The sequence below is a fragment of the Budorcas taxicolor genome, chromosome 21, assembly GCF_023091745.1.
Source record: "Budorcas taxicolor isolate Tak-1 chromosome 21, Takin1.1, whole genome shotgun sequence".
Taxonomy (NCBI): Eukaryota; Metazoa; Chordata; class Mammalia; order Artiodactyla; family Bovidae; genus Budorcas; species Budorcas taxicolor.
The window spans coordinates 46,774,067-46,798,211 of record NC_068930.1 but is presented as its reverse complement, the minus strand read 5'-3'; the positions used below and the strand labels follow the sequence as shown (position 1 = coordinate 46,798,211).

The 24,145-nt window shown below is 40.0% G+C and overlaps 1 protein-coding gene across 1 annotated transcript in view; it reads right to left on the bottom strand.

Moving 5' to 3' along the window:
- The window catches only part of AKAP6 (A-kinase anchoring protein 6), a 391,164-nt gene that overhangs the window by 292,196 nt on the left and 74,823 nt on the right, over nucleotides 1–24,145 (bottom strand). The window contains exon 2 of the mRNA XM_052659736.1: nucleotides 3,861–4,112. Coding sequence (XP_052515696.1) covers nucleotides 3,861–4,112 — 252 coding nt within the window. The remainder of the gene's footprint in view (nucleotides 1–3,860; nucleotides 4,113–24,145) is intronic.

The window sequence follows — 24,145 nt, the reverse complement described above, 5'->3', positions numbered from 1 at the left end:
AGTTCAAAAGCATCAATTCTTCAGTGCTCAGCCTTCTTTATGGTCCAACTCTCACATCCATACATGACTACTGGAAAAACTGTAGCTTTGACTAGATGGACCATCAGCAAAGTAATGTCTCTGCTTTTTAATACGCTGTCTAGGTTCAGTTCAGTTCAGTTCAGTTCAGTCGCTCAGTTGTGTCTGACTCTTTGTGACCCCATGAATTGCACCATGCCAGGCCTCCCTGTCCATCACCAACTCCCGGAGTTCACTCAGACTCACATCCATCGAGTCAGTGATGCCATCCAGCCACCTCATCCTCTGTCGTCCCCTTCTTCTCCTGCCCCCAATCCCTCCCAGCATCAGAGTCTTTTCTAATGAGTCAACTCTTCGCATGAGGTGGCCAAAGTACTGGAGTTTCAGCTTTAGCATCATTCCTTCCAAAGAAATCCCAGGGCTGATCTCCTTCAGAATGGACTGGTTGGATCTCCTTGCAGTCCAAGGGACTCTCAAGAGTCTTCTCCAACACCACAGTTCAAAAGCATCAATTCTTCAGCACTCAGCCTTCTTCACAGTCCAATTCTCACATCCATACATGACTTCTGGAAAAACCATAGCCTTGACTAGACGGACCTTAGTCGGCAAAGTAATGTCTCTGCTTTTGAATATGCTATCTAGGTTGGTCACAGCTTTTCTTCTAAGGAGCAAGCATCTTTTAATTTCATGACTGCAGTCACCATCTGCAGTGATTTTGGAGCCCCCAAAAATAAAGTCTGTCATTGTTTCCACTGTTTCCCCATCTATTTGCCATGAAGCGATGGGACTAGATGCCATGATCTTAAGTTTTTTGAATGTTGAGTTTTAAACCAGCTTTTTCACTCTCCTCTTTTACCTTCATCAAGAGATTCTTTAGTTCCTCTTTGCTTTCTGCCATAAGGGTGGTGTCATCTGCGTATCTGAGGTTGATTGATATTTCTCCCGACAATCTTGATTCCAGCTTGTGCTTCATCCAGCCTGGCATTTCGTGTGATGTTCTCTGCATAAAAGCTAAATAATAATAAGCAGCATGACAATATACAGCCTTGACGTACTTCTTTCCCAATATGGAACCAGTCTGTTGTTCCATGTCTGGTTTAATTGCTGCTTCTTGACCTGCCTACAGGTTTCACAGGAGGCAGGTAAGATGGTTTGGTTCTCCCATCTCTTGAAGAATTTTCCACAGTTTGTTGTGATGCACATAGTCAAAGGCTTTAGTGTAGTCAATGAAGCAGAAGTAGATGTTTTCCTGGAATTCTCTTGCTTTTCCTATGATCCAATGGACATTGGCAATTTGATCTCTGGTTCCTCTGCCTTTTCTAAATCCAGCTTGTATATCTGGAAGTTCTTGGTTCATGCAGTGTTGAAGCCTAGCTTGGAAAATTTTGAGCACTACTTTGCTAGCATGTGAAATGAGTGCAAATGTGCAGTAGTTTAAACTTTTTTTGTCATAGCACTTCTTTAATAATTTGAATAAATAAATATGTAAAATGAATTGGTTTGACTCAGTTATTTCCAAATGTCCCCTCTAGTGGTAGAAAGTGGGCAGGTCTAATGACTAATTAATATGGGATGTTGGACAGAATGAGGTGAATACATGGGTAAGAACAAACAAGCACAAAAGAATGTATAGATTGGAAATACCAAGAGATATCTAAAGTAAGATCTCTTCAGAGTTAAGACAAAACCTTCCGTTTCTGATCTCCACCTCATTAGCATACAATGCCTCATAACAACAGATTTAGAGCAGAGTTGACTAGTTTTGGATTCTTTTCTGTTAATTGGATTATAATTTCTTGGGTTTCCCAAATGGTGCTAGTGGTAAAGTACTGGCCTGCCAGTGCAAGAGATGTAAGAGATGCAGGTTCGATCCCTGGGTGGGGAAGATCCCCTGGAGGAGAGCTTGACAATGCACTCCCATATTCTTGCCTGAAGAATCCTATGGGTAGAGGAACCAGGAAGGCTACAGTCCATAGAGTTGCAAAGAGTCAGACATGACTAAAGTGACTCAGCACACATGCATGCACAGTTGCTTAGAGTTCTTTGTAGTTTCCCATAACCACAAGAATTCCAATTGAGGACCCTCTAGGGATCCCACTTTGGAAGGATGGCATCTGGGGACTAACACATACCTACATATTCATCCTACAATTTTAAGAGGAACCCTACCAAAGACTGTATCATGTCCTTCATTGCCACATTATCCAGGAAAGCTAAATGAAAACAGATTGTGCCTTAAAGTTAGAAGTGAGCCCAGTAGATTTTCATTCCCATAAACTTCTAGGACCTGCATGGAATTTTCCACAGCAAGAGCATCATTAAGAAAACAATAATCAACAAGTATAAATCATTTATGAGAAGCCCAGATTTGTTTTGTGCTGTTAATAATGTTGGAGCCACTAACATATTAATAAATTAATGAGCTAGGGGGTACTCTTTATAAGGCCTTTTGGTCTTATATATTTATATAAATGCCTTTTATACTTGTATAATACATATTTTCCACAAATTCAACAGCAGAGCACTAAACTGGGTGTCAAGAGCCAAGGGACTACACACACACACACACACACACACACACACTCTCTATATATCCAAACATGGTATCTATCTATACATACACACGCATATATATAGCCCCTACTTAGCTAGCACAATACCTCTGTGTATTGTGCATTTATTTGGGAATAGGAGAGTTTACTTGGATTTAACTTTACAGTGTTCATTCTTAAACTATGCATCATGATCAATAACAATAAACTCTCCAAACTGTGCTTACTATGAGTACGAAAAATCTAAGTTTACTGGTTGTGCAAAATTCTAAAGCCCATATGACTCACTGCAACCAGAATGATTTTTCTAAAGCATGAACTGAATCATCAATTCCCTGAACAAACTCTTCTGTTATCCTCAAAATAAAGTCCACTTCTCTTAATATGACTTTTTAATATAGCTTTTCATCTTCATGATATGACCTTGCTCACATTTTAGTTCAAATCCAGCTTCCTGGTCCTTTGAGCTTTTTGCTCTCTGATATTATCCTTCTCTCTGTTACCTCTGAATCTTTATGTCATTCCTTCTGTCTAGAACAGTTTCTACCTCCATTCATCAGTCTAATCCTGCTTCTTCCTCAAGTCTCAGGTTAGACTCGCGTCTCCTTGAAAGGCCTCCCTGCCTGAATTAGATGCCCCTTCTCTGACCTCCAGTGGCTTCATGTAGGCGATTGTATCTGCATGAAAGTCATGCAGACCAGAGTCTGGTCTTTGTGTCGGTCCACTCGTCTCAAGCCCCCACTAATCTCAGCCCTTTAAAGACAAAGATCATGCTTTGATCATGATTATATTCTTAGCACCTAATGCCTGGTCCACAGTTGCTGCTGCTACTACTGCTGCTGCTAAGTTGCTTCAGTCGTGTCTGACTCTGTGCAACCCCATAGATGGAAGCCCACCAGGCTCACCCATCCCCGGGATTCTCCAGGCAAGAACACTGGGTTGGGTTGCCATTTCCTTCTCCAATGCATGAAAGTGAACTCAATAAATATTTATAAAACAGTTGAACAAGGAACAGGATGTCAGGCTAGCACCAAAAGCTACAGATGATATCTATGTAAACTACCAGGTGTGAGTTAACTCTGGTTCATAACTTCATTCATTCATCATAGCCTCTGGTTGATAGATTGATTCATTCATCAAAGCCTCCCATCACTATCCCTAGTTTCAAAGCCCAGCTTAGGACCTGCTTATTTACTTATAAATAATTCCTATCCGGCACCTCTGAACTGAAAACATTCTCAAATAGTCACACTTGATGATGCATTATGAGGCTTCCAAGAAAACACCCACCTCCTTTGTCTCTTCGGAGAAAGCCTGCAGAATGTCCGTCTGTCTGGTGTAGTTGCCATTGGCGTCCTGCAGACCCTGCAGAATGCGCTCCCGCAGAACAAGCACTGAGACACGGAGCTGGTGCCAGAGCAGCTGCACGGCGTGGATGTCCACGATCACGTTGACAGAGTAGGACAGCAGCTTCAGAGAGAACTCTGTTTCAAGGAGGGCATGGATCTGCTCGACATGATCAGAAATATCTTCACAAATGTCCTGCAATAAAGGAAAGCGAATATATGATGACTCTTTTGCCTTAACCTGGGGTGCTGTGCTGTGCTTAGTCACTTAGTCATGTCTGACTCTTGGTGACCCTATGGGCCCATCAGGCTCCCCGGGCCATGGGATTCTCCAGGCAAGAATACTGGAGTGGGATGCCATGCCCTCCTCCAGAGAAACTTCCCTGGGGAGGGGAACAGTAAAAAAGTCACTCCTTTACTTGACACCAATGATCAGGGCCAACAGGTCAAGGGAGCACATGCTGAACAGTGGCCTCTGTTTCAATTCAGATACACAGTCACAGGGGCTTCCCAGGTGGCGCTAGTGGTAAAGAACCTGCCTGCCAATCAATGCAGGAGATGCAGGTTCAATCCCTTTCCTGCTGGGAAGATCCTCTGGAGGAGGCCATGGCAACGCACTCCAGTATTCTTGGCCTGGAGAATCCCATGGACTGAGGAGCCTGGTGGTCTACAGTCCATAGGGTTGCACAGAGTTGGGACACAACTGAAGTGACTTAGCACAGAGTCACAGGCCATATTGCTGGGCCCTGGGGCTTCAGGGCAAGCAGGTAAGTTGATCATTTCCAAGACACAAATAAGCTACTATTTTTTCAGATACCCACACTGAAAGTTCAGCCAAGGTAAGAGGTTATCTCACAAATCCAACCCCTGTTCTCTGTATTTACTGTTAGTTTGGGATTCAGGTAAGGGATCCAACAGGGTTTCTCTTTGCTACTGGTGGGCTCCACCAAACACAAAATATCTCAGAACAGAAGCATCCTCCTGATACCTAGGGCTTCCCTGATAGATCCGCCTGCAATGCAGAAGACCCCAGTTTGATTCCTGGGTCAGGAAGATCTGCTGGAGAAGGGATAGGCCATCCACCCCAGTATTCTTGGGCCTCCTTTGTGGCTCAGCTGGTAAAGAACTCACCTGCAATGCAGGAAACCTGGGTTCAGTCTCTGGGTTGGGAAGATCCCCTGGAGAAGGGAAAGGCTACCCACTCCAGTATTCTGGCCTGGAGAATTCCATGGACTGTACAGTCATGACAAAACTATACAGTCAGACACTGAGCAACTTTCACTCACTCTCCTGACACCTAGCAAGAAGAAAAATGGGCTAGAACATGGGCTTCAAAGAACTCCCAGCCATTCTCAGTGAGCCATGGGATCTCCACTGTAAGGGACGACTGTCACATTCCCACAGGGACACAACTTATAGTTAAATTTGTAATGGATATCCACACTTTGCAAACAAAATCACTCTTAAGAAGGAACACCAGAGAAAAAGAGTAAAAACAGATACAATTTGGTTTTGTTTGTAAGACTCAGACATTGAAAATAAAAACACTACTATATTAAAGTTTCCTCCTCACATACTGTTAGGTAGGCATATTTTATCTGATATGTTGCTTGTCCTTACAAGTTTCCACATTTTCATTGTGCTGTTAGAGGCCTGCAGCATGAAGTGGGTAGCAACCCTGTAATACTTACTTGAACAATTGGACTCCGTTAAGCATCAAAATGACGTAAATGTTAGTGAAAAGTGCTCAATTACTCATTTTTAGTTATGTATCAGTGATTTCTTTTAAATGGAGCTTTTATGATTTTTGTTAAAGCTAAAATTTTAAGATAGCATTTGAGTTCTAAGCCCTATCTTGAGTATCAAAACAGTCACTCTGTGCTGGAAATATAACTTTCCAATTTCATATAATTCAGTTACTTGTTGTCAAAGAAAAACTAAAATGTAACCTGTATTTAAAAAACCACACTATTGAATAATGATGGAAAATTGTGCTGAATTTTGAATAATTATTGTAAAATTTCGATAAATGCTTCAATATTAGGCCTTGAAATCTAAGACCTAATTGGTAATAGTGATATAAACTGGTGATAATAACTTTAAACAGATTAAAAAGTTTGAACAGGCATGGGGGTTCTAATTAGGTAAACTTCTTAGAAAAGAATATGGGCCCATGGTCTTATGCAGTCCAGTAGAGCCTTGAAGCAAAAATTATACTACCATATTACATGTACATGAGAAGCAATCATAGCCAGATTAGCTAGCCTTTGCTGGCCTTCAGCAGAAAACAGCAGGCCTGTAACTATCATCAGATCTTCCATGTAGCTTGGGGTCTTAGTTGATGCTTGTCTGGGCATCTATTCCACTTACCCCCACAGCTCTTATTTCTGATCCTCAAACACCTCCCCCAAAGCAAATGCCCTGCATCCTTTGCCCTGTCAAGATGCTCATTTCTGTGCAGCACTGTTGCCTTGGGAAACGCCCTTCCTCCCCCTGCTGACCTTTTCCAAATTCTTGTACTCTTCTGGGTAATACCCCACAATCCACTGTAAAAACACGCCTTAACTTCTTCACGAATGCTACCTCTACCTGGTCTTACCCAAACTTGACTTTGCCCAAGGCTCCTGCTTCCTCCACCACTCTCCCAGGGGAGCTGCTCATTCTCCCAGGCCTGGACTGAGACGGGGGTAGGACAGGAGAGGGAGGGGGACCTGATGGGACAAGAGCAGGCCTCAGTGCTGCTTTGCCACTTTCTGTTCATTACTCTTTTTCCCTCATATTAACACCCTTCTTTCTTCATAGGTGCCTACCATCTGCTAACCTTCCTGTCATCCTCCTTTACTGCTGTTATCTGCATTCTTCCCTTTCCTTCCTCTGCACTAAAGAATGCATCTGGTTCACAGTTTTCTTCTTTTCCATACTGAGCACAACTGTTATCTTAGGTAATGTCAACATTCACATCAAGGAACCAACCAACACTCTAGGCTTGAATTTCCTCTACTCTGCAGCTCCTAAGACCTTGGTGCCCACTGCACGGGGACAACTCTCCACCATAGCTCTGCTCTGGACTGCGCCATCACTCCACCTGGGGAACAATATCAGGAAGTCCCTTGTGCCACCAACCTCTTTGTCCGACTTCTTTCCTCCCTTTCTCCCACTACAGGTGCTCTTCACCCTATCCAGGCCACCATTCCTTCCATCCTCTTTTCGCATACACCTCCTGCCTCCTAGCACAGCCTCTACAGTGATCACTTCAACCACTCTGCCGACAGTGTTCTCAACTTCCTCACACTTTTTGACTCCATGATTTAGAATTTGTGAGTGTTGGTCCCTTAGGCCCCATCATGATCCTACAGATGCAAAATACACGACATACTTCAGAGAGAAAAAGCTTGGGGAAACCCTTCTGCCACCTGCTCAGAAAATAGCTAAACAGGCATTTCTACACCCTCCCATGCCCATCCCCCTATACAAAAATTATATATATATAACCTGGGTACCATGAAACCTACATGCCAGAGCACATGCCATCTTCTCTCTTTACACACATGGCTCCTTCATAATGGATGCAGGAATGCAGTCAGAGCCAGGTCATGGGTCAGGGTGTCAGGCAAGTATCCAGAGGAAACTGTGCATAAAAGGCACTAAAGCATCCGTGGTGCCAGTTAACTTAGGTTTCCATCCCCTCCTCCTCGGTAACTGTGAAATGTGAACTGACCCTGTTCCCACACATCTTAATTCACATACAGCACAGTAACTCCTATGGCATTCAGAAGCACAGCACAAAATGCATTGACTACATTCTGTTTATCAACTGTCCACTTCACTCAACAGCTGCTGCCGCCTGTCACTGAAACAGGACTCTCTTATGGTTACCTAGTAGCTGATACAAACACTGATGACCTGAGATTGTTTACAAATAAACTCCATCTGGTTGGCTCAGTGCTTTTCTTTTAATTTTACGTTTATGTGAGAGAGGTGCCTTTTTTGGGTAAGACTGTTGTATATGTATTTTCCAGTTGTATCTTATTTCTTCTAGACAGATACAGGGCTTTTAAGACAACTATTATGTTTTTAACCAGTATCGCCAGTTTCCACCAGTGTGATATAACAGTGAGGGTGCCTTTTCTGCAAGTACTCTGACTGCCTACTATCCTAACTCCAAGCATAATTGCCAAGACTCCGGCTAACTCTCCCTCGGAGGGGATCTATTTGCTGCTTCATCATGAGGGCACCATGCTCCCTCCCAACCATTCTCAAGACATTGTGATGGTTTCCTTGTGAAATTGAAAGTATCTGTAGATCAGCATTCTGCCAAAGTGTCCCAAACTGCCCATCTTCAAGGATTCCATTAGTATGAGAAGGGAAACCTGTCCTTCCAGCAACTTCCCTGCCCAGGTCTTAACACAACACTTGGCACCCTCGTTTCACTAAGTCCCACTGATGCAGCCACTCCCACTTCTCTTTGTTTCAAAACCCCCCAGTAACTACAGCCTGCCTCTCCACAGGGACAAAACGTAATCAGCAAACATTTCTGCCTTCTTCTACTACCCAAATAATGTTTCTTTCTCTTCCCCTCAAATAATTTCACTGTTTCTCTCAAAACACTCTTGAGGTACATTTGTATAACTGCAGGACACATTCAGATGGTTTTTCTTAAACAAACATGAATTACAGCCTGCTTTTAAAGAACATGTCTCCCCACTCCCTCTTCCATCTTTTTTCCTGTCAGAATTTTAAAAACCTTGAACCCTCATCTTATTCAGAGCATATCATTATATTTAAAATAGTTTTTATTTTCTAAAAGCAGTAAGCAAGAGATAAGCAAATATAAGATGTATTGTGTGTACCTATTTTAGTCTTACTGGAAAATGCCATGTCATCATGACTGCTCACTTTCTTTACTAGCAATTGTAGAAATGAATGATTAAAAGTAAAGTGACTTTTACCCATATGCTCACCATATGTGTGCACGCTCATTAGAAAAAGCTGAGAAGAGATTCTTACCTAATACAATTACTTTGTTTTTTAAAATGTAGATCAAGGGAATAGCACTTACTTGTTTAAAAAACTCTATAAGTGAACCATGTGAACTAGAACTTGCAAGTTTATGCAAAAAATATTGCAGAGTATTAATGCCATCTTCAGTTGACTTTCAAAACGGCACTTTCTCCAAAAGACAGATTGATAGCTGTTCCTGTGACAAGGTATTTTTACTTCTCCCAAAGTAGACTACCTCCTCTTTTCTCCTTCCTCTCCTCTTTTCTAATGGTCCTAGTTTCTTTGTCACATTGAAAATGACTGTGAGTGATGAAGACTGGTGGGAGGGATGCTGAGACTCTGATCACCATAGTACTTGTCTCCAAAGTTTGAAGAGCTCTGTGGTTGTTATCGGTGGTTATCCTTTTAATTACTAAAATTCTGCAAGTGTGAGGACCGAAATGAGATTATTAATGTAGAAATTCTTTTTCTGTTATCATTAGCTGGTTCTCGTCCATCTCCCTCACTGTATTATACTTTTCTGGAAGCAGGAAATGTGTCTTACTCATCTTTGTACTGCTAGGACACTGCCATACAAGTGAGCACTATTCAAAGGATGTTTGCAGAATTGGATTCAGTTGGATAAAATATTGCTATTTCACAAATCAAAGTAAAATCCTTAAAAAGCAAGCACTGGCTTAGCTTCTTCTCCTAAGTATATCCACACTGATTAGTACTCTCTGCAAATGTAACTGATACTGAATTGTCTCTTGCTTTGATTAGAAGAGGTGACAAAAAAAGCATTTTGGTTAAAAATTGTGATTTTAAAAGACTTAGAGGGTTCACTGACAAAGATGCTGCTTTAAATTCTTAATCCCAGGCTCTGATTTATTTGAGATGAGAAAAATCCTGAGCAAAAAGACAAGAGGAAAACTGGCAATTGCTACTGCACACTGGAAAACCTGTTTTCTCTAATTAAGCTATTGCTTAGTCACTCTCACATTCAGTGTTTTAGATAATAGTTCAAAATCAAAGTTCATTCCCTAGTGAAAATGACAGCTGTGGCCTCAACAGCTCATCTGGAAATGGCTCAGAAGGTCTGTACTTTCCCCAGGATATTTTTACAGAACTGACTTAAGGTAGAAATGGACAGAGAAGTCAGTTCAGTTCAGTCGCTCAGCTGTGTCCGACTCTTTGCAACCCCAGAGACTGCAGCATGCCAGGCTTCCCTGTCCATCACCAACTCCCAGAGCTTTTATACTGTAGTGCACTTGTTAATCGTGCAGATTCAAAGCCGCTCCTTTTGAAGAAAAATGGGACCAAGGAATCTGCATTTTATGAAGTATGCAGTAGCTATTATGACTGTGTTCTAAGCATCACACATTGATAAACACTGAGCCATAGACAGATCATCAGTCTAGAAATGGGACCTATATGCAAGCCGGCTGCTACACAACCATAAAGAAAAAAACCTCCAGCAACTTGAAGGGTAGCCTGCCACAGACACTACACAGATATCTCTGTTGGAGTACTTACATTCTTTGTGTTCCAGAACACAATTTCCCACAACCTTATTTATCCATCATAATAGATTCAGGCCATTATTCATCCACCTTCCTATTCCCCCGAACTCCTGCAAACACACACACACACACACATGCCTATAGACATATGCATATTCCCTTGAGGCTCATTCCCATCTGCCTATACCAGTCACTACTATCTCTTCATTCCAGTCACTTAAGATTTTATTTTCTAAAAATTTATTAAAACTTTTTAGCAATTTACATTTCTTTATCTGAGATGGGAATTTTCTAATAACTCGAAATTTTGGAGCATTTCAAGTTACAAATGGTCTTATAAATTTACCTAATAATACTTTCTCTTGATCTATTCACAAACACTCTTTATACTGGGAGAAAGTTCTATTTGGGATTTCATTGCTGACTCATAGTGTGACCTTGGAAAGGTCACCCTCTTTCTTAGATGCTTTTTATATATTTAGATCACTAAGAACATGGCACAGCTTCTAAGGATGTGTTTCTATGTCTTCCTCCCCCACATAAATATATCCACAGCAACTATCTTGGCTGTTGATTGTATTTAAACACCTACAGCATGCCTGCTGGAAGCTAACATTATAGACACAAGTTTTTAGATCTCACATCAGGAACACAAAATAAAATCTCATAGTATTAGAGCCCCATGAAGAACTAATTTTAGGGGCCATGGTTCACAACCTGTGACTGAGATAACAAAAAATCCATATTCTGAAGCCAATACTACCCTTTTATGTAAATAGGAGTGCATGTTGCCAATTAACCTTCTAAAAATCTCTCATTGCCTCCCAAGAATCCAATAATTTCATTTCTAGGAACCTCTTCTAAGGCAGTAATGCATTTACCTACTGAAATGCTATCACAGAGTTATTTATAATGGTGAAAAAATCTAACAATCAAAAGAGAGATTGGTTTAATGTGATGTGGTACCAATCCCATACAATGAAAAAATACACAGATACTAAAATATGCATTCTGGATGTCAAGAAATATTGTTAAGTGAGACAAACTAAATTATATGAGTTCTATTAAAAATTATAGTTACATATACTTTCAAGGAGAGAACTAAAAAATATGTCAAAGCTGTTTGTTCGTAGTATATTCTCTAGAAGGCAGCAATATAAATTATTTTAATGAATTGTTTTGTCTGCCTATATTAAATTTTCTCTAGTAAATACACATTTCTTCTGTGAAAAAGTAAAGTAAAAGTTAACCAACAACAAAGAAGTTAGTTTCTATGGCAACAAGTCAAGGAATAAACAGTTATGCAGAGTAAGTGATATGTAGAATACAGTATAAACAGAGTCAATATCACTGATTGAAGAAGATCAATGTCAGAGCAACAGGACCCCCACACTGTTAGCATTCTTTCTGTGTAGGGACAGACCTGTCACCTCATTCACAGATAGCCTATCATCATTCTCTGAGGACTCTATGCCAGGTGGCCAGGTGCTACAAGTTGAGTACTAACAAATAAATAACATGTCATTAATCAGTGGTTATTATACTCATATTATATTCATATCCTGAATATTCATTGGAAGGATTGATGCTGAAGCTGAAGCTCCAAAACTCTGGTCACCTGATGTGAAGAACTGACTCATTGGAAAAGACCTTGATGCTGGGAAAGATTGAAAACAGGAAGAGAAGGGGATGACAAAGGATGAGACAGTTGGATGGCATCACTGACTCGATGGACATGAGTTTAAGTTAGTTCCAGGAGTTGGTGATGGACAGGGAGGCCTGGCGTGCTGCAGTCCATGAGGTCACAAAGAGTTGAGCACAACTGAGTGATTGAACTGAACTGAATCAGTGGTTATTAAGACTTTCAGCTCTGTTTTTGTTCTCACTGCCTTTTTTAAAGTTTAGCAGAATTGATATAAAGATATGGGTAAGGAAAAGACATTAATCACCTGAAATGAGTGAGAATTTATGTATTAATCAACTTCTCTCCCTTTTAATTTGATTGGGTTGTTCCAGAGGACAACTACATAGATCATCAACCCTCTTCCATGTTTTTATATAAACTCACCAGGGAGGGATGTTGCTGGGGACAGATGCCATTACTTAACGAAGTAAAACCTCTTCATCTCTAGGAGAGACCTCAATATCCTAGGATTCAGAATCTTCCACTTTCAAGATACTATAATCTTTAGGTAATCACCAGGGAAGTGAATATATTTAAAAAGAACTCAGTGTTCCCTTGGGGGTATACTTTACATAACTGAAATATCAGTTCTCCACAACTGTTTAGGAATTACTGAAACACGAAACTTTTGCTAATTGATTTATATAAGCTTCTGTTTACTTCCATCAATGCAAATAATTTGTATTTGTGTGTTTGTTCTGTCCTTATGCTCATCCTTGCATCCACAGAACCACAAAGAGAAATTTGCAAACATCCAGCACATTTTCTGAAAAATCTAATGCTGAGCATCAGAGCCTATGTTTTCATTTTATGAAAACATAGAATTCAGCTTATATCTTAGTTAAGAAAATCCATTTTTGTATTTTGCCTGCTCCCTGCTTGACTGACTCTCTGTATTGGAACTACTCTTCAGCAAGCACTAGACATACAAAGCAAGGCGAAAGTTATTGAATTCCAATAATGTGGTTTTAAATCTACCCTCATTGCCCTTTTCCAGAGGCCCCTTTGGGAAATAAAAATGGATCAGAATAACATATCTGACCACCAAGTGCAGCAACCATCCATTATTAATGTCCCAATGACACACCAAGATGAAAGACGGAGGAGCCATTCAAATAGTCATATAACACTGATTCAGGCTTCTCAGAGGACATTGTACTTTACTTTTTAAATCAGCAACCAGCTGAGAAATAAATTCAATTTCAATGCACTTTCCAAACTTCCAGATTAATTTTACCTATAAAATCATTTTAACCTCATTGCTTACTTAGATTGACTATAAACTTAGTGAGGAAGAACTTTCTTTTCTCTCATTACACACACAGAATCCTATTCCTATCAAACAATAAGCAGAAAGCACACAAAAGGAAAAGCAAGACCTATAAATGAGCTCTGAGCAAGCACAATGACCAACCAAACCTCAGGTTAGTCCTTTCCACATTTACCCCATGATTAATAAGCTCTCCCCAATAGCATCCTAAGTCTTAAACTTCTCTACCCTTAATTAATTGCAGACAGAAACCATTTTGTGACTGTCAAGTGAAAATTCAGATGTGTACAAGTAAATTAATGATGAGTTCAGTTCAGTCACTCAGTCATGTCTGACTCTTTGTGACCCCACGAACTGCAGCATGCCAGGCCTCACTGTCCATCACCAACTCCCGGAGTTTACCCAGACTCATGTTCACTGAGTCAGTGATGTCATCCAACCTTCTCATCCTCTGTCATCCCCTTCTCCTCCTGCCCACAATCTTTTCCAGCATCAGGGTCTTTTCAAACGCATCAGCTCTTCACATTAGGTGGCCAGAGTATTGGAGTTTCAGCTTCAACATCAGTCCTTTCAGTGAATACCCAGGACTGATCTTCTTTAGGATGGACTGGTTGGATCTCTTTGCAGTCCAAAGGACTCTCAAGAGTCTTCTCCAACATCACAGTTCAAAAGCATCAATTCATCTGCACTCAGCTTTCTTTATAGTCCAACTCTCACACCCATACATGACCACTTGAAAAACCATAGCCTTGACTAGACGGACCTTTGTTGACAAAGTAATGTCTCTGCTTTTTAATATGCTGATGAGTAATAAAATTAAAGAAATACAATACAAAGGGCAAATGACTTGGAGATACAGAAAATAACAGTAAGGAAAGGTGATATGAGAGATTTATAAGGATAAGGCAATTTACACTGTTTCTCCATGATTCAGATCTTCAGTTCAGTTCAGTTCAGTTCAGTCGCTCAGTCGTGTCTGACTCTTTGTGATCCCATGAATCACAGCACGCCAGGCCTCCCTGTCCATCACCATTCCCAGAGTTCACTCAGATTCGTGTCCATCGAGTCAGTGATGCCATCCAGCCATCTCATCCTCTGTCGTCCCCTTCTCCTCCTGCCCCCAATCTCTCCCAGCATCAGAGTCTTTTCCAGTGAATCAACTCTTCACATGAGGTGGCCAAAGTACTGGAGTTTCAGCTTTAGCATCATTCCTTCCAAAGAAATCCCAGGGCTGATCTTCAGAATGGACTGGTTGGATCTCCTTGCAGTCCAAGGAACTCTCAAAAGTCTTCTCCAACACCACAGTTCAAAAGCATCAATTCTTTGGCGCTCAGCCTTCTTCACAGTCCAACTCTCACATCCATACATGACCACTGGAAAAACCATAGCCTTGACTAGACAGACCCTAGTCAGCAAAGTAATGTCTCTGCTTTTGAATATACTATCTAGGTTGCTCATAACTTTTCTTCCAAGAAGTAAGCGTCTTTTAATTTCATGGCTGCAATCACCATCTGCAGTGATTTTGGAGCCCCAAAAAGTAAAATCTGACACTGTTTCCACTGTTTCCCCATCTATTTCCCATGAAGTAATGGGACCGGATGCCATGATCTTTGTTTTCTGAATGTCTAGGTCCAAAAAGGGGGAGAGATGAAAGGTGGCTTACAGATAACAAAGTTTACTGTTAAAGTTTGAAAAAGGACAGGAGGGAGGAAGATGAATAAGACACGTAAGATGACACAGATGCTGCATTCAAGCACTCAGTTTAGCTCTACTGAGGGAGAAAAACACGTGTGACCAGAAGTGGGTGGCTGAAGAAAAAGACCTGGTGTGGGAACTCTGAGACAGAAAGCAGTTATCACTAGCTAACATAAGAGGGGAGCAGTAGATGATTTCTCTGAGTGGTGTGAACTAACGACCTGGAACATCCAAACACAGAAGATCCTGCTTCTTTGGAACTGCATGAAATCTTTCTGGCAATAACTCAGACTTTGAGCAGAAATCAGCAGCAAGGTTTCAATCAAGAGAGTCAGGTGCAGAGAGGCCTATCTACCCTGGAAAATAGCTGAATTAAAATCAGAGAGAGAACATTGATAACAAGGAAATTTCTGAGGAAAATTTATCCCTGGTACTAGTGAAAAGTAGATTCGGTAATTAAACCCCATCCATAGCGCCTGTCCACTCATACTCTATGGAGGATTTGTGCTCCAGATTTGCTCACACAAACATCAAGAAGGTTCTCACACTTCAAGCAGAGGGTACAAGGTATGCGTAGGGCAATTTCATCCCAAAGGACTCTTCTCCTCCTTTCTCCTGCAGGTTGGTGCAAAGGTTAAGATCATCAGTGACCCTGAGGAGCCCTCTATATCAAAATGCCCCTGGGGTTTCATCACAGAGCAGCAAAGAATGAGGACTTGATCGGCCAGCCTGACTCATGATTTCCTTTTGCCAGAGTTGACATGAGAAAATAAACACATGCTTTCTTGAAATGGACAAACATGTCATCATCATATGATCAGAGCAAAGAGGCCATCTTGATGCTGAAAAAAGCAGCTAAGCACCTAATTATTCTCTATACATCAGTCTTAGGTGGAAACAATATGGACCACAGCTTAAGATCTATAAATAGGCTATCATAAACAAGCATATGAGGAAAAAGTAAAATAAGTACCCAAGTATCTCTGGGAGACAGGACTGGAGGTCACTTTTTTCTTTAGGCTTTCCAGGCGGCTCAATGGGGATAGAATCGGCCTGCAGTACAGAAGATGTGGGAAATGTGGGTTCAAACCTCAGGTCATTTTTTCTTTGTAGCCATATGTTTGTTTATATATTATAATTTAGTATAAGGAACATGGAATACTTTTTAAAAATAATCATTTGGTGGGTTTTTTTTTTTCCTGCTTGTTTGTTCTTCAGCATATACACAAAGATCCTGTTTTTTAAAAATAGGAAGCACTAAGTGTATTGTAGCAGGAAGACATGGTTAGTAGTAGTCATGGGAGAAAAGCTGGGGAAAGGGAAGGAGAAATAGCACAAAGGCTTCTGTGTAAGGAGGCTGACCTACATGATGACCAGTGCTGGATTCCCCATGCGTGCTCTGCCCACAAAGATGTTACAGCCATGTCCTGACCCATGAACTCACCCTAAAACTTCCTTTATATGTAGCCAGAACATATTCTGTTTTTCAGACTGTGGGAGGTCAGCTGCCCGGGGTTATGGAATGACAGAGATTTCCGGGAGAGGCAACCTCAATGAGAATAAAGGAGTGTCAAGTAACATACAGCCAATGTTAATCGACACCAAAGCTGGAATGACCAGCCCTCAGATGGACTATAAAAAGCCAGCGGAGTTGCATGTCTCATCAGCAGGACTCTAGTTGCCTTGGAGCCAGACTGAGTCTGAGAGTGGTAACCACTCCAGCTGTCAATAAGCAGTCAGCGCCATCATCCACCCCAAGCAGGAGCCTGGTGTCCTGGAGCCACCTTCCTTCTCGTGTAAACAACTCGGTGAAATGCAGGCCAGGACACTGTCATTTATAACAGCGCAACTTGCACTTACTTATACAGCCAAGGAGGAGTCATGAAACATGCAGTATGCCACACAAATGGCTAATGAGAGGATTTTTTTAAACTTTACAAAATATTATTGACAGTTCACTGCAAAAATGTTAGAAAAGCTAAGACAAAAAATTAATCAGGGACATGTCTATCTCATTTACCATTTATCCCTAGAGCCCAAAACAATGCCTGATACATAGTAGGCTATTGATAAATAAATAATCACTGAATGAAGAGTAATAAATAAATCGCCAATAACCTACTCTTCATACAAAGTAGTGTATAACTTCCTAGACTGTGTTCTATTTTTGTGTTGTTTTTCACTCAATGGCATATGATGAATATTCTTTCATGTCAATAAATGTTTCATAATTCTTTATGGCAGCATAGTATTCCATTTTAAGAAAATATAGTATTTTTTGAACCAATCCTTTGTAGCTGGATATTGGCCTCGGAGGCTCATTTTCTTAAAGGCACAAATACCCTATTGGTCAATCACCAAATTCTGTTGATTTTTCTTTTGTTAGAATATTAAGTTCCATGAGAATAAGAAACCTTTTCTGTATTACTTATCACTGGATCTCCAGAATGTAGTACAGTTTCTCAAGATCAATAAACAATGAATAAGCAATGACACTTGTCTGTCCCCTTCCTTTAATTCCCATTTCAATGGCCCAGCTCCTGTCTGAACCCCTGACATAGCCTCTGAGCTGGTTTCCTTCCTCTAATATGTCCAACCACCTTTCCTGAGACAACCATCCTTTACTGAATTAAATACCAATAAATGCCCCTTTAATTACACAATGAGTTCCCCCTTCATTATGTGATTCTCTTGCTCAGAACAACCTTAAAATCTCTGCAATGCAAGGATAAATTTTAAAGTCTGTATTCTAATTTAGTAAGGACCACTATAAAATAACACAGACTACTTATGAAAATGGAAATCCACCTTGGAGATTTTTCAGTCTGAAACTGTCATTTCACACATGAGGTAACTGAAGCTTAGAAAATTCAGTGACTTACCAAGGACACGTGGCTGGCCAGCAACAGAGCTCAGGTCGTTGGACTGTAGGCCACAGCTTGTTCCTTGAGGTCACACCAGCTGTGTCCCAGTCCACCTTGCCAGCTTCATCTCCTTCTCAGATCCTCATTTCAGAGGAGACAGTTTTCAAACTACTGCTGAAATAAGCCTGACTCATTTTGGCTCTTTTCTTTTGCTCACAGTATCACTATTGCCTAAACTGTCCTCTTGTTCTGCTTCAAATCTTTCTCAAGGTTTAGTTCAAGCCCTGCCTCCTCTTCAATTCCTTCCCAGGCCAAACTCAATTCTTTGTCCTCCGATCTCCATTAGCACTTGCCTGCCCCACTCATTCCAGCACTAAACTATACACCGCCTTGCAATAGTAAATATCTCATAGCTGAGTGAAGTAGCTTACTGCATGTGTAAGAAGGAAAAGAATGGTGGAAACGGAAAAAACACCAATGTGCTGAGCCAGTGGTATGCTGGAACATACCACTTAGTAAGCACAGGCGCTCAGGCATTATGCCTTGATATTTCCCTTCACCGTTTCTTATTTTAAATGTGGAACTTAATTTGAGGCCAGTCTTTCTGGTTTGCTAATTTCTGCAAAAGCCTCCCAGCTTCAAAGCAGGATTATTTTTTATACTTTGAGACACTAGATGATAAGACCTTTGAGAGAAAGAATTGTGCCTTACTTATTTTAGTATTCACAGTAGTGGCTTGTGCAAAGCATTAGACTACACATTTTGGAGCAAATCTGACTACTTTTCTATAAGTAATTCTACAAATGCCCAAATTGAAATTTGCTATGGTACTATCCCCTAACTAACTAATACTTTTGACTAATAATGAGCAATCATTGGATGGATAAACATAATACTGACCAATCTGGAAAGAAGATAGTTAAAACTTTTTACTATAGTTACTACTGTGCCAAAGAACAAAAAAATCCTCTAATATATTTAATTTACCTTATGCTAGTCAGTACTGTCTATTCTTATACCATAACTCAGGAGAAGTACTGCTTTTTAGGCACCTTGTGTAGACTTTTCTTTTCTTTTCTTTTTCTTAAGGTCTAAGAGGAGAATGAAAAAGTTGGCCTAAAGCTCAACATTCAGAAAACGAAGATCATGGCATCAGGTCCCATCACTTCATGGGAAATAGATGGGGAAACAGTGGAAACAGTGCCAGACTTTATTTCTTTGGGCTCCAAAATCACTGCAGATGGTGATTGCAGCCACGAAATTAAAAGACGCTTACTCCTTGGAAGGAAAGTTATGAGCAACTTAGACAGCATATTAAAAAGCAGAGACATTACTTTGCCAACACAGGTCCATCTAGTCAAGGCTATGGTTTTTCCAGTGGTCATGTATGGATGTGAGAGTTGGACTGTGAAGAAAGCTGAGCACTGAAGAATTGATGCTTTTGAACTGTGGTGTTGGAGAAGACTCTTGAGAGTCCCTTGGACTGCAAGGAAATCCAACTAGTCCATTCTAAAGGAGATCAGTCCTGGGTGTTCTTTGGAAGGACTGATGCTAAAGCTGCAACTCTAATACTTTGGCCACCTCATGCGAAGAATTGACTCATTGGAAAAGACTCTGATGCTGGGAGGGATTGGGGGCAGGAGGAGAAGGGGATGACAGAGGATGAGATGGCTGGATGGCTTCACCAACTCGATGGACATGAATCTGAGTGAACTCCAGGAGTTGGTGATGGACAGGGAGGCCTGGGTGCTGTGATTCATGGGGTCACAAAGAGTCGGACACAACTGAGCGACTGAACTGAACTGAAGAAGCATATGTATGTCTGGGGGTGGTGTATAATGATATATGCACACACTGAGGAAAAGAGATAAGGAACTTTCTTTATATAGAAGAATTAAAGCTATATATGACATCCCTGGTGGCTCAGACAGTAAAGCATCTGTCTACGATGTGGGAGACCCGGGCTTGATCCCTGAGTTGGGAAGATCCCTTGGAGAAGGAAATGGCAATCCACTCCAGTACTATTGCCTGGAAAATCCCATGGACAGAGGAGCCTGGTAGGCTATAGTCCATGGGGTCGCAAAGAGTCGGACACGACTGAGCAACTTCACGTTCACAAAGCTATATATATGTGCGTATCTGTGTGTGTGTGTATACACAAAAGACAGTTACATCTGCCATAAAACTGCTATTTATTATTGTTATGTTGATATGTAAGTTTGGGATCAGATGTCACTTTATGTATTTCTGAATCAGTGACTAGATAATTGATCCATTCACATATTTATTGATGAGTGAATGGACCATCTCTACCTACTGGCTAACAAGTCTACATATGTCTAGATACTTATATGTGCACACAAAATCAAAGCTGGATTTTATGGCCATGGCATGACTGAAATTCTAGAGGGGCCAGGGGTGGGGGTGCAAATTATGTGGGTGTGGCAAGAGCTGGTCTCTTCATAGTAGAGCACTTACCATAATCTTTGCAGTCTATTATTTTTTCAGTTTAAATTTTTCAGTTCAGTCTAAATTTTTCAGTTTCTACACCAAGGCAGAACAAATAGATCTATGACTTTTGCTTTACACTCTGTCTACAAAACAAGCTTGTTCAATGTTCATAGGATAGCGCTATTACGCTTCCAACAACTATATTCCCCTCCATTTATCAGGACTTTAGGACATTCCTTCAAGTCATTCACGTGGAGGAGGAGCTCCTGGGTTGGTAATTACAGAAAAACCTGAATGGTCTTTTTGGCTAACCCAATACATTAATGCTAGGCTTCACACATCCAAAAGTAATGTCTTCCCTCCAAGTTGTCGCTTTTTCAGCAGTGCAATTAAAATAGAAATTTCTAGAATTCCACATTAAGAACTGCCTTCAAGACAAGTTCACAAATTGCACAGTAAAATAAATGCTGTATCTTCACATTCATTTCTATTTTGACCAATGATTAATATCCAGCTTAATAACCTGGCTTATTCACCCTACGCTTGGCCCTAAATAACTTCTGTCTGTTTTCAAAAATCAAATCTACTATAAAAAGGATGAGAATTAGACACCACTGAGGATTTTGAAAGAAGTATGTAGACATCTCTAAAGAAGATTCCAAAAAATGGATTCTCAAACTACTGTGCATATTATTGGACCATGACTCTGAAAATGAGTACATTTATTTATACAATGATATAAATTCCTTGTGAGTGAGCAACTAAATGGAATCATTCATATTTATATATACCTCATAAATAAAACATGCCTATACATTATGCATGTATCAGAATGCCTTATACATAATACTCAATAAATACACTTTATCAATAATTGTTCCTAAGTACAGAATCAATGTTATTGATTTCTCTTTTTGCCTCAGGCTCCAACATAGCTTGACACAGCATTGTTATGTCTTTATTTAAAATTTATTTCATCATGATTTGTCTACATTGATTTTGGTTATTTAAAATATTGCATTAAAATACTATTTATCTTGATTACTAAGTTTTTTGTCACCCTCTCAAATTTTGGGCCTGAGAAAAGTCCCTCAATTGCTTCACCATAATCTCTGCCCTGCTTTGGCTAAGCCATTGGCTGAGGAAGATGACAGAACCTCCCATACCAAGCTGGGTCTATGTCAGCCACCACCAGAAAACCAGCAGATACAAGAACTAGACAAATGCTTGATGCCATATGGCACTGAATTATGAAGTGGCTTCTCTCGCAGCAAGAGTTAATTGATATAGTAATGACAATTATAGGTCTATAGAGATTAAATTTAGGGGGCTAGTAGACTCTGGGAGTTATGATTATATTATTCAAAGTTTGCTGCTTATCTGGAAAAATAAATGAGACAGTATAGAGCAGATTACGGGGCTTCCTGCTGGCTCAAGAATCTGCCTGCAATGCAGGAGACCCAGGTTTGATCTCTGTGTCAGGAAGATCCTCTGGAGAAGGGGATGGCAACCCCCTCCAGTATTCTTCCCTGGAGAATTCCACTGACAGAGGAGCCTGGTGCGCTACAGTTCATAGGGTTGCAGAGTTGGACATGACTGAGTAATTAACACTTTCACTTTTCACTTTCATAGTAGATTGTATTACTGATTTCTAATAGTCAATGTTCTTCTGTATAAAAGGATTATACTTCTTTAGCCCATTGATAACAGACTTGGCCAAATGACTTGTTTTGGCCAGCGAAAAGTGAGCCAAAATGAAGTAGCTGGAATTTTAAAAACCATAGAGTAACCCTCCTATCACTATTTCCTTCCTGATTTCAGAAGACCAGAATAACTCCAAAAGAGCTGCTCCTTCAGCCTGGTCCCATATGATAAAGACACAGAGGGAGAGTAGAGCTGAAACTCATGCACCAAAATGCAGGGCCCAGGGACCACAACAAAGACCCAGTGCAGCCAAAATAAATAAATAAATAACAATATAGCAACAACAAAGATAATGCCTTGTAATGAACTTTAAAAAAATGGAGAAGACCTAAATTTTAAAAAAGCTTTAAAACACTAATGAGGTTTTAAAAAAAAAAATTGAAAGAGTAGAACAACAAAATATGTCCCTGGATAGGAAGATTCCACATCATTAAATAGCAGCCCTCTCTAAGTTATTTTATAAACATGATGTGAGTCCCCAAACAAATATCATCAGATCGTCCTTTTCACGCGGAAAGGAGTTGAAGGTTGGGGTTAGAAACAGACAGTCTGATTCTAACATAACTGGATAAACAAGAATAACCAGAGAAAACCTAAAAAAAAAAAATAAAAACACACAATGACAGTGTGCATGCTAAGTCGCTTCAGTAGTGTCCAAGTCTTTGCAACCCTATGGATCCAGGGGAGGTACCAGGGCCCCCTGTCTGTGGGATTCTCCCATCAAGAATACTGGAGTGGGATGCCATGCCCTCCTCCAGGAGATCTTCCCAACCGAAAGATCAAACCTGCACCTCTTTTATGCCTCCTGAATTGGCAGGCCAGTTCTTTATCACTAGTGCCACCTGGGAAGCTCTCTTTAATAAATATCAAAATATATTATAACGTCTCAGTAATTAAAATTGTGTAATATATCACAGACAAATAAAAAAAAAAACAAGTCCAGAAGTAGGCCCAAATACATAAGGGTATTTGAGCTTGTGATAAATGAGGCATCTCAAGTCAGTGAAGAAAAAAGTAACAGACAAATATCTTAAAAGATTAAGTTGGATCTACCATATACCTGGATAAATTCCAAATGTATCAAAGATTTAAATGAAAAAAATGAAAACATAAAAATTACTAGGAAAAAGTAGCTGAGTTATTTATAATCTTGGAATGAGTAAGGCCTTCTGGATAAAAAATCCAGAGCTATTAAAAGAAAGACAAACTTGTATACAATGGGAAAAAGGAAAGAAAAGTTCTGAAAAATTGTGAGAAAGCATACATTAAGCACAGTCAATGACAAACGACAAACCAAAAAAAAAAAAAATACCACGGTTCATATCACATGGTTTATACCCCTAATCAACACAGAACTCCTATAAATCAATGAAGAAAAGACCAACAACACAACTGAAAAACGGGCAAAAAAAATTAATACTGTTTATAGAAAAAGAATTACTTCATAGAAAAAGTAATAGTTAAACATATGAAAAGCTGCTCAACTTTCTTTGTAGTATGAGAAATATAAATTTAAACTATACCAAAGCATCAGCTATAAGGCAAAAATCCAAAAATTTGGTAACTCAAGCTATTGGCAAAGGTGTAGGGAACAGACACTTTTAATACATTTCTGGTTGGAGGATAAATTAGTGAGATAACTGAAGAGAACAACTGGGCTATTTCTGTCAAATTCCAAATACATATACACACTGACTTAGAATTATACATCTGAGAATTTACATCTCTAATATAATTACACTTTTTGTGAAATGACTCATGTTCAAGCTATTTACTGTAAAATAAGTTTACAATGTCTAAATATTGGAAACAGATTAAATGTCCAGTAATGGGTGACTAGTAAACTAAGGTACATTCACATGATAGAATATTACACAGCTATAAAAAAGAATTATGATGATAAAAAGTTCTCTATAATTCTGTCATAGAAAGATCTCCATTAAGTTTAAAAAGCAAGGTTTAGAATAGTGTGTATAGAGTAACACAGAAGAAAGAATATATATTTGCTTATAAATGCAAATATGAAGTCTGGAAGGATCTGTAAGAAACAGATAAGAA